The sequence below is a fragment of the Thermobia domestica genome, chromosome 13 (assembly GCF_964235325.1).
Source record: "Thermobia domestica chromosome 13, izTheDome1.hap1.1, whole genome shotgun sequence".
Taxonomy (NCBI): Eukaryota; Metazoa; Arthropoda; class Insecta; order Zygentoma; family Lepismatidae; genus Thermobia; species Thermobia domestica.
In genome coordinates, this window is record NC_137466.1 from 149,497,552 (window position 1) to 149,509,904 (window position 12,353).

At 33.8% G+C, this 12,353-nt stretch overlaps 1 protein-coding gene across 1 annotated transcript in view; it reads right to left on the bottom strand.

Moving 5' to 3' along the window:
• The window catches only part of LOC145668636 (solute carrier family 7 member 14-like), a 765,309-nt gene that overhangs the window by 12,960 nt on the left and 739,996 nt on the right, over positions 1-12,353 (bottom strand). The window contains exon 9 of the mRNA XM_081736680.1: positions 7,776-8,541. Within this exon, the coding sequence (XP_081592806.1) occupies positions 7,776-8,541 (766 nt within the window). The remainder of the gene's footprint in view (positions 1-7,775; positions 8,542-12,353) is intronic.

Genomic DNA, 12,353 nt, shown 5'->3' on the forward strand with positions numbered 1-12,353 from the left:
TGAAAAATTGACCATTGAGAGACAGTAGAGTGGACAGTTAACTAATGATCTTTCATTACGTGGCCACATCTCGAGAATCCTGGGGGAGAAGCTAGACTTTCACAGGGCGCCTTCCCAGGTGGCGGAAAGGGAATGCCAATCAGATATGGTGGGTACCGGGTAAACGGATGTGGACCAAAATCAGCTCCACTGCCTTGTAAGGGAAGATGGCCCTGGTAGAAAAATCCTGATCTTCTAGGCTCTTTTTTTTAAGTAAAGGGCTAATAAACTTTCTTGTAAAACAGTGAATATTCAGAAAAAAAATACACCAGAGCGTCGAAATGAAGTAGGCAAAATGAGAGGAAATAAGAGTCAGGACCTGAAAATAGCGACATGGAATGTCCGAACAATGAAAATGATCAGGAAAATGCAAGAAGTAGTAGAAACAATAGAAGAACTTAACATCAATGTAGTAGCATTACAAGAGAATAGATACAAAGGACAGGCAGGAATGTATAAGAAGAAATACGTATGTTTTTAAGAAGATAATAAAGAAGCAGGAAATTGTGGTACAGGATTTATAGTAACGAAAAATATAAAAGATAGTAGGCCTATAATAGCGTTTGAGCAGATAAGTGGAAAAATAAGTAGACTAAGAATAAAAAGTATATTTCAAAATATTATCCTTATAAGAGTTCATGCTCCAACTGAAAGAAAGAAGAAAGGAGAAAAGAAACATTTTGTAAACTACTAGAAAAAGAGTACAAGAAAATACCAAAATATTATAATAATTTTAGAAGCTCTAAATATTAAAATAGGGAAAGAAGAATTTCATGAAAAGAGAAAAGAAGTTCATGAAGAAACCAAGAGAACGGGATAATGTTGAGGCAATTTGGAACAAGAAATAGAGTGATAGCTGAAAGTACTTTTTTTTTCACACAAAAGTATATACTTAGGTACCGAGAAGTTGGTTGACGGAAGAACACTGAATCAGATCGATCTATCCTGATAAAAAGACACTCATCAATTATAAAAAATGTTAAAGGACAGAGAACTACTGGTTAAGCTAAAATTAAGACACAGAATAGCAAAACAAATACATATCGTACTCATTGTTGTAATAGAGTAAATATGGGAGCTAAATGGGAAAGCAGTAAGTTCAATTCAATAACTACGAAGAAGAAATATAGAAAAAACAAATAAATAAATAATGGATTAAATAGCACCACAGGGGATAATGTAATAGTAGATAGTAAACGGAAAAAGCTGGAAGATGAACTTGTAAATTCGGCAGAAGAAGTAATTGAGAGAGAATAAAGAATAAGCAGAACAAAATGTTTAATGAAGAATGTCGAAATATAAACAAAAGAATGATGAGAGGAAGAAAATGATTCCAAAAGAGAGCAGAAATAATAGTTAGATACAAAGAATTACGTAAAAAGAGAAGCAAATAAAGTATGCTGACACACGAGAAAAAGATTTTAGAAAGATCATGTAGAAAAAAAATTGAACAAATAGAGTACAAATGAAACGAAGAAATATTATCTCACTTGGAAAAAGATAAGCAAAGGATATTTACTAGGAGAAATTGGATATAAGGATAAAGAAGTAAGGTTAATTGGAAACATTGAAGATATATTACAAAAATGGAAAGAATATTGCAAGATTAATTTTATAGTGAGGATAAGGTAGGCGAACTTGAGAAAATAGAAGCATAGAAACTGAAGAAAAAGAAATGAAATTGAAACACACAAAGGGAAAAATTTAACGAGAAGCATAGAGAAAAGAACAGTTATAAGTGTATAGTCTCCCTTCTCCTTTTGTCATTCACTATATCTCAGGAATTCCGATCCCATGTGGAAGGAGGTCCCTGATTTGTAGCTCAGAACTTTCGCCCGAGGCAAGATATTATTTTTGGTAACACTCTGCAAACGAACTGCAGTGGGAGTGTTTTTCTCACGCTCTCCGAACAAAGAGAGTACGATGGCGTATACAGTGGTAAAATATAGTTCGAGTTAACCAATAACCATCCGTATGCATTTTAGTGTTTTGTGCAGTGAAACTTCGTCAGATTAATGAAAAACAATTATAAAATTAGAGAATACATGTATTAGGCCGTATTAACGATTTTCCTTTATTATATAAAATGAATAAGCATGTCTTAATACTGACAGAAGAGTACAGACATTAGTGACTTGCCCGCGAAAGGAAGAGCATGTGACCGCCGCCACCATGGAAGAAGGATGGAGTTAAGTGGAACAACGAGAAGAGTCGAGTTAAAAATACTTAAGTAGTTGTAAATCTACGAAAACATATATTTTAATTTTGTTTAAAAAGCTGTGACATTATGTTTCACCCAAAATTTCGAAGTGATAATACATAATTGGTGAATATAATGTTACATAAAACATTGCTTTGTGGAATCTTGCTTAGGAGTGCTAAATCATGCGGTCATATGCTTATCCAGAAAAATGAAAGGTTGAGACATTTCAACACATTTTTAATCGAAATGTGCGTCAATATAAAAATCAACATTGGAAGCAAATTTTGAGCTCGGGAAAGAAGATCTAGGAGTCTACTCGATAACCCCCTTCCCCCCTTCCAATCCTTAATTATGTGTGAAAGTGTGCGCAGTGCTAAGATCTAATGTGAAGTGTGAAATTAAAATAAAAGTACGTGTCTAAATTAATTATTACTAGTGAATCTTATTCCGACACGACGTTATTGGGCTATTATTACTATTACTGTTATTCAAAATTGGGCTGATCGAGAAGTTAACATTAAAAAAAGTTGTGCTGATAAAGTTTCGATTTATGTTATATTTTTGGCACAAGTGAAGCTATTATATCTTGCATAATTAAGTACGCAGTAAGTATTATATTGTTCTGTTAAAGCAACTATATAATTTGAAATATACAAGAAAATAAATGCATTTCATTCTTTCTTCATCCCAAAACATGATTGATAATAGATATATTTTATTAATATGAGTATAGTTGGGTTGATAATATAAATGTGTGTGTCAGAATAAAGTTTAAGTAATTATCCTTTATACGGACACTCGCATGCCTTGTATTCTGAAGTCACGTAATCGAAACATTAGTCACCAAGTGAATACTGTGATTCGAATCCCAGAATTGATATGCAGTAGGCACAGATATACTCTGAGCAAGCAATTTAAGGTAAGTGAATAAGAAGTGTAAAATCTTTTGCTTGTCTAACCACACATTGGTAAGAAATGTAAATACGAGATTTTCTGGGAAACGACCCACACTAACCACTAAACTTTAGTCCGAATACACGTCCGAACAGCTGGAACGAACCCAGGACCGTTACAGATTTGTCTTCCCGAACAGGGACAGACTTTATCTAACCACAGCTCACGTTATAGATTTGTCTTCCCGATCAGGGACAGACACCTTCAAACCTAGAATAGTAACAGGATCTACCATAATATCGTTACACAGTAAAGCACCAGATCGAGATAATGTTACAACTGAAATGGTGAAATATTCCGAATCAGAAATAATAGAAGAATAAGTTAATAATGGCAATATGGGAAAAAGAAAAGATGGAGGGAGGAATATTATGCCCAATATACAGAAGAATAGGTCTAATTGTGGGAATTCTAAAGGAGTGATATTATTAAATGAAACAAACAATATTGACAGGAGTTTTGCAATTAAGGATTCAGAAGATTATTGGTAAGAAGATAGGAGAATATTAATGTTGCTTCAGATCAGAAAAGAGTACAATAGACTATCTGTTTACTCTTAGACAATTGTAATTGAAAACATTATGGCATTATGATCATGGTATACCTACACCTGTTATTTCTTGATTTAAAGAGTTCATTGGATAGCGTATATAGGAAAAAGCTGATAGAGACAATGATAGATATGGAAGTAAAAACTAAATTGATTAATCTGACAATAATGACACTCACGGAAACTAGATGTTAAGTTAAAAATAGGTAACAGAATAACAGAAGACTTTGCACATAACCCTGGAGTAAGATAAGGGGATGGACTGTTAACGACTCTTTTTAATATTGCACTACTTAAGGTTATTTTGAGTCAATCTTTGCATAAGCTCATGATGTGATCATAACTGTTAAAGAATTGGAAGAAGTTCACAACAGATTGGAAAATGAAGCAAATAAAATACGACTAATAACTAAAAAAAAAGAAAAACACTTGGCGTGACAGACCTATGTTGGTCTGAGCTGCTTTAACGTCATCTGTTAGCGACCGACTGAACTAGGTCCAGTCTAAGACTAAAACAAGGTCAGCATGCTACGTCACCCAGTCTTTAACAGACATATCAGCAGCCAACTGAAACCTGATAGTTTTTATTTTTTTAGCAGTCCCTTTTGTGAAATCTCCTTCCATCGGAACTTCACCATATCCAATCACTTAACAGCTATTTCAGCTTTTCATGTGCACAGTACCCAAATCGAACGTTGATTTTTCAATTAAGTGATCATATATACTTTATTTGTGTAATTCTGATATGTTGATATAGAACTAAAATTGTAATAAAGTTGTTGCTAGTCTTTAAATTTATTTTTATTAGTAAAAATGATAATAATAACATCATAGTCCTTATTTAGATTTCCCTTTTCATTACCAAAAGATGGATTCCTTGTTCTGATGAAATACTTTTCGAATACGTTTCTTTCAATATTAGAGTTAGCCTGGTCTGAAACTTCCACATTCTGATCTGAATGTTCAGAGGCTAGTAAATGTTCTGACAAACTTGATATAGTTCCTTTATCGAAGAACTCCTTTATGTGTTCTTTCAGTCTTGTGCCAATGTTTATTTTTGTCATCTCAATTTAGGTGGCATCCAACACAAAATAACTTTTGCAATAACTTAAAGATCATGCTTACATCTGCATCGGTTTGGGCGTTTGGTGTTGGCTCAAACAGAGTGAACCTTCTCCCGCATAGCACTTTTTCATTGCTGATGAAGTTCTAAGACGCTATCATATATGGTTGAATACTTTGGCTGCAACTTAGAACGATGACATTATAGAGAAAATGGTATCGTGCCACGATAAATGCTTGAATTTTTCTATAGCTAATATGTATAAAAGTAAAATAAGGTATGTAGCTTCTGTGCCGTAAATGTTTTGCACACATCATTTGCCGTTTGTGTTTCATACCAAAGGGCTACTTTTCTTCTCGATTAAGGTCTTAAAATATTTGACATAATTGTACATATAGCATACCAAAGATTCCTTGATTAAAATAACCGTTATTGTTTAATTCATGCTACTAACGCCAGCAGATAGATGGCTAGTAAATTTGAGGAGGAAAACACTACAAAATGGAAAAAGTGGCCATGTCGCTGGTAATTTGATTGGTAGAGCAACCGTGTTACAAGCGATAGGTTAGATCCCTCACTAGTCTCGGATACAAATTATTTTGTGTGTTATACCATTAGTTCGGTACCTACTGGTACTTAGATCATGCTAACCATCTCAAGTCCACTCTTTAAATTTTCTTAAATGAAATTTTTAGATACGACGTAGGCCTTTTCCCTCATTTCCAGCTAAAGTGCAAGTGCATTATGTAAAGCAACAGTATAAACAGTGCACGATTCTATTTGCAGCATCTAAAACAAGCAGAGTACTCATAATTACTACTTCCATACGTTATATTTTTCGGACAACGACTGTCCCTCAGAAGTGGTACAACAATATGACACGATTAAATGCTAGCTATAATATGCTGCTGCTTGTTGATATGAAAGAACGATATTGTTAAAGATGATAGGTTTTTGCATGTAAGTAACAAATTGATCTAAACATAAAGAGTTGTCATGGGAAATCTGTGACTTGTTCATACAGAGATGTGTATACATATTTTGTAGTAAAGGTATCTGGCTTTCTTGTTAGTTGGTGTACCCAAGTAGCTTTGTTGATATATTGTTCAGTAATCGTGACGATAGAATGTAGAACTTGAAATAGTATTGCGTAATATCCATATGGGATGAAGAAAAGAATAGCAGAGCAATAAAACATGAAGGCCTATTTTTATGAGGCGTAAGCCTTGCACTATTAATCAAGAACTTGGCCTCTATATTGGTGTAACTAACCTTATCTGTGAAACAGCCTATATACAGAGAATTTTATTCCAGTGAGAAACTGATTAATGTAAAACCCTATTTGTGCTAATAAAAATGTTAATCTCTTCATCTTTGGCGCAAAAAATTAGGAAGTCTTATCAGACTCGAACAAACAATAAATTGATTTGGCCTCACCGAGTTAACTCTGAATTCCACTCCAAGATCAGTTTAACGTGCCAACTTAACTTGACTGTAATTAATCGCCAAGTTTGGCTTCATTTTTGTGAAACTTTGGCTTTAGAAGGTAAGGCCCAATTCGAAGTAATCTTCCGCAAATCAGCAATTGATTTCTTTCTTTTTTGTTTTTGACTTTTTTTTTTTTTTTTTTTTTTTTGAAGGTTATCAACGACATGAAAATTTTTCATTCATTCACTGCAATTTCCAGGAAACTTCTCGAAGCGGAAATTTAAATCTGACAATAATGCCTTTGTTCTTTCACCCATTTAAAGACATTTTCTTCTGGGAAACACTTACAGCAGATGTATATGTTACTTAGAATATCACTGATGATATCGCTAGAAACCGGCACCTGGTGTCTTACCTTGGTGATACACATAAATGATCCAGAGAATGATTTCCTATTTCATAGCAAAAGAGATGCTGGCGGCCAGAGTGGAGATCGAATCATTGCTATTCCCAACAATGGATAGATATTTACGAAGTACAGTATTTTATTCGAAGTACGAAGTATCACATTTCACTCAATTATAATTAAGTTCAAATTGAGTGCCGATTTGAACTGTGGGCTTTGTGTCTGTATGAATTCATGTTGTATAGTTTATGTTTGAACCTATCGTTCCAAGCAGGAAAGACAAAGAACTGTACCGTAACGTTTCGTAGGTAATCAGCACGTAGAATTTATAATATTATAACGATAGTATGAGAGTAGCAATTCAATAGAGATATTTATTATGTACAATATTTGAATATAGTAAAGATGGTTTTGAAACTAGTATTGTAGAAAGAAAAAAAAGCGTGGAAAAAAATAGTTATTGCACCAGACATACTGTTATCATCTATCTATATACCTATTTATCTATTCATTTTCATAGGAATGAATAGTCATCCTAGGCGAGTTTCATAGTCCAGACCCGGTCTCTGTTTAAGGTTAATTTAAACATGGTAAGGAATATAATTAATTGTATCATAATAAAGTGAACACAACAAGTATTGTCACATCTAAGGAGAAGCATTATGCCTTTTTCTCTTAATTTTAGCGTTGGTTTCCTACTTTGATCACTTCTTCTTTTTATTTAATTGTATCTGTATTGAACGTAAATTGGTTCGAGAATTGAGTAGTAGCAGAATAGAGAGGGAGAGAGAGAGAGAAAAGAAAGTATCATTATAACATGATTTGCTTTTGGTTTTGAGAGTATGTTCACTTTAATCTGTTCTACAGTTTATGTTCTGATTTTTTTTTCTTTTGGTACTGAGTTGTTTAGAGGGACAAACCTAAATAGAAAGAGACATTTGGATTAGAATACTTGTAATAATATTACATCCTATTCTTACTTTTATGGATGATTAAATTTTATAGCCAAACCAGTCATTTGTTTGAAGTTATTGTTCTGGAATTATTTGACTTCAAGTATTAAATTAAACATTAATAATTGTTATGAGTTTTAAAGTTTACTATAAGTAATTTTTTTTCGGGATATCCTTACCTGTTCTGAGGTTTCCTAGAAATAAGTAACAGAACTCCAACAATGGCAAGAAAGAAGACGACAAGGAAGAAAATGGTTGCACCAGAGCCATGCTCCAACGAACCAATCCCCCATACAATAATCAAATCAAAAATAATGATGAGAAGATACAGGATCCCCACCATCTTCATAACAAACATTCCTGTTTGTTCTGTAGCGGGCCCATTATCGACCCAAGGAAATATAGCTGGACAAAGATATTGTGCGGTTTGCAAATGTCGCTCAATGAACGGAAATCGGGATGCGAAACCACCTCTTCCACTTCCCGAGTGAAGAGATCCATAGAACTTATTTTCACTGCGATCTGATACCAAATATTCATCATCTCTTAGAGATGAATCCTCTAGTTCTTCACCGGGAAATGTTTCGTCACTGTCCGGGGACCCTCTGGTCACCTTCTTCACTGTAATTTTCTGCTGCTGATTTTGAGATCCCATCATAAAGCTTGAGGGGGTAGATGCTCTGTAGGATTGAGGTTGAGAACTCATTGGTATTTGTCCATTTTGTCTTCCGAGAGCGTCTCGAAGTTGGTCTGGTTGTAGCTGGCTGCCATACATTCCATGCAATTGACCATTCCCAATGTCTTTAGTTGGTGAGCCTCGAAGCGGAGTTCCCGGCACTGGAGTTCGTAAGGATTCTGGTAGGAGTTCTACTAGGTTCGTCGAGTGTGGTTGATAACGTAGAATCAAAACACATGTAGATACCAATGTATAGGCGAGCAGGGTGCCTGTAATAGATTAAAAAATATATTATGTTATAAAATCAAGATTACTTATAAATAAAAATATAATACTTATTAAAATAGAACTTTTATGAGAAAAATAACCACAGAAGTCTTCAATAAGTTTTATTTTGCACTGCATTTCGATCCCTCATTGTTTTTTTTTGTTTTTTTTAAATAAAAACATCATTGGAAATAAATGTATAAATTCATCAATGTTTTAGTTCTTCACTTTGTTTATACAGTTAATAGTTTCTACGACTTACACATTACCTTCTTCAGAACATTTAAAAAGAATGGATTTTGAATTGAAAGTGTTAAAAAAGAGAGAAGATAACCTTTTACCTAAATGTATCAATGTTCCTTGCAGTCTTTTTATTCAATCATCATGTATGTTGTATGTTCAATATTCTTTAATGTTGTGGCCCCGCGAAGCGTAGTCTCTAACGCTCTCGCCTTGGTGCGAGCGGTCTCAGGTTCGATTCCCAGTGGGGTCACTCGGTCGAAAAAGTGTAACACGTTTTTTCAGGCCAGCCACCCTGAATGAGGTTTTCCTGAGTTTTCCCCATTCACACCAGGCAAATGCCGGGGTGGTACCTAACTTATAGGTTCCAGGCCGCTTCCTTCTTTCTCCAATCCTTTCTTTCTTCCCTTTTCCAGGATTGTGTGCTCGCCGAAGGACGTCATCCCTTAAATCGTGAAGAGTTAAATGGCCTTAGATGCCGAAAGCTCAGAAATTTAAATCCTAAATCCCTTCTTTAATGTTCCTTGGATTTCTTTTACTTAATCATCATGTATGTTGTATGCACTTCATTTTCATCAGAGTTGCTAGATCATGTGGTATAAATTGATTATACTTGTAAAAATTGTGCGTTGGAATTTGTCTTTTTAAGAAAATGATTATTACTTGTGGTACATATATACTTGTATAAATTCTTGTCTCTTAATAAAACTATCTATCACGATATCTCATTTCTTATTTAAATTTCCCTTGTCTACATTAACTGCAGATTTCCTAATGCATATGAAAAAGAAAGAAAGAAAAGAAAAGACTTAAATGCATTGTTTCAAGATATAGCAGTGACTTACGTGGAATTCATAACTCAAAAATGTTGTATTTGTGCAGAAATAAAGTCTTTAAATTCTTTAATGAGCCTTTAAAGTTATTGAATTTTTCTGACTAAAATCTCCAATGTGTTTCTTTGTTTTTTATTATTATTATTATTATTATTGCGTTAGTCAACTTAATATAAGTGCTACTGCTTTCACACGTAACTTCTTGAACTCCAGAATGAGTGTTCTTTATTTCAAAGTGTTGCTTGCACCAAGTCATAGATTTTTTCAGTATTGATGGGAACACTGAAGCTAAATTTAAGATTAAATATTCAAAATATTTTCTTTTGTCTGTAGAATAATCTGAGTTGGTTAGAATTTAATGTCTCTTTTCACCACTGATTCTATTTAATACGGAATCTATTCTGTAAAAATGGATCCAAATAATTATTTGGAAAATGATTTTTTTTTTTAATAGTTTAATATCCCACGGTTATACACTTTAGGCTTAAGGAGACGGATGATTAATAAAATTGAATAATTGTTAAATTCGTTTTGAGTTCTCCCACCAGGAATCGAAATCGGGACCAGGTGACACCAAAAGAACATAAGTTAGCCAACAATTACTCAGGTTTGCATCCAAGTACTCAAGTATCTCTACCAGGAATCAAATCCAACACCATATGTGTTACTTAGCCATAATGGGATATTTGATGAGAAATATCCGAAAAGAAAGAAACTGCAATCCATTTCTAATCGGTCTTTGGATTATTTTGAAATCTGTTGATTGAATGTTCTGTTATCTGCTATTTCTTTGAAGAGTTTGTTGGAAATTGATGGAATGCAACGAAAGGTTTTACGTTTCAGGTAATACTGGCATTGAAAGAGAAAAAAGATATTCATTACAGTAGAGATTGTTACTCAGTTAATTGTATGGTGAGTTAAGGATGTGATTGGTTACAAAACAAGCTAAAATAGATAAAGAGTTATCAGTTAGATAGATACTTGAGTTAGATAGAGTTAGATACCTGGAAGAAGTTAGATAGTTACCTGAAAGAAAGTAACTGTTCATGTGTTGAAAGTTGACCAGAGGTTGAATCTTAATTTTACCATCAAATTCAGGTATGACAGCAATTATCTAAGTGAATTGCAGTCGAAAGCTGTCTTGTTTCTGAAGCCTAAGGTGGAACTGATCTTATATTCGAGTTATTAGTATTGCAGAAATCGTATGAGTGCTGACCTTATAAACACTTTCTTCGCTTAAGCTAATAATACAGTCAATTTCCTTTTTAATTTCTTTTGCAACTTGACCTATATGTAAGTCTTGAGGAAGAATTTTATCCAAACATTTGATTTCTTAGATATGAAAAAACAAAGAAAATAATACAAATTTTAGTGAAGTTATACGCTTAAAACTTGCGTTCTTTGCATATAATAACATATTACAGCTTATATATATATATATATATATATTTGAGAGAAAGACTATGATCGGTGTTAGCTAATAGAAGGAGAGAAACAAGGGATTAGTAAAGAAAAAGGCAATTTTTTTTTGTTTGTCCACATAATTTGAAAAAGTTTTCATCTAGTATATCTGCCATAAAAAAGAAAATAATAATAATATATGGGGCTAGCACAAATAATCTCTCTGATTTCGTTCGCATGTTGTGTTAAAAGTATACTACATAGAGTATTAGAATATGAAATGGAAAACTCAGCAAGATTCGTTTTGGATATTGTAAAAGGTCCAAGCACACCAGTTTAATCGCCAGGGGTATACTTCTGATAAATGGAGGCGAATGGAGAGGAGTGTGTACAGTGTGTCCTTAAGTTCCATGCAACAATGTCAGTAATCACTGTCCAAGGACATTTCTCTACACTATTTTATAGGGAAGAATTACTTGAAGAAAGATTACGTAATTGATATTCCAAACTTACAACTGAATATCTCTGTAAGAAGAAATTCATGGAACGCCGAGTTCTTTCCGACCATCGATGTCTAATTAGGTGGCCTGCCCGTTCATCTGATCTGACCATTGTGACTAATTTCCTTGGGATTTCGTCTAAGATGAAGTTGATATAATACTAATCTTGATGACCTGCAAAATCGAACCCGAGCGGCTGAACGTAAAGTTGAGCAGAATATGCTCCGACATGTGTGGATTGAGTTGTTGTACCGTCTTGACATGTATCACGTGACCAAAGGAGGACATATCGAGCGCATGTAGCTGAAATTTGATGAGTTTTTTTTTTTTTTTTTTCATGCTATATGTTTCAACATTCTATGCCTCATACTTTTAACACAACACGCGAAGGAAGCCAGAAAGATCATTTGTGCTAACCCTGTAAGTGAACTTGTACAGTATTTGTATACTATTCATAATATTTCAGTTTTTCTTTAAAGACAAACATTACTTCTCTTAGAAGAACTATTCAGATGGCATGGCTAATTCATACTAACTTGCAGTTTAAATTTGCAAGTTTTCAATAAGCTTACTTGAAATTTACTAGTCACATCTTTTCGATTTTCATATTTACTTGATGAAATTCACCAGCCAACCATCACTATACAAATTCATAAATTGAACTTACAGCAAACTTAAATGCAAGTTTAACAACAAGTTATTTGGAAGTTTCTTACAAGTTTATCGTTCAGTAACTGCTAACAATTTTGGAAGTTTATAAAACACTATCAAGCACTCAAGTAGCAAAGTGGTTGGTCCAGTTTTGACAATTATATCACGTGTTCGTCAGCCAATGGAAGA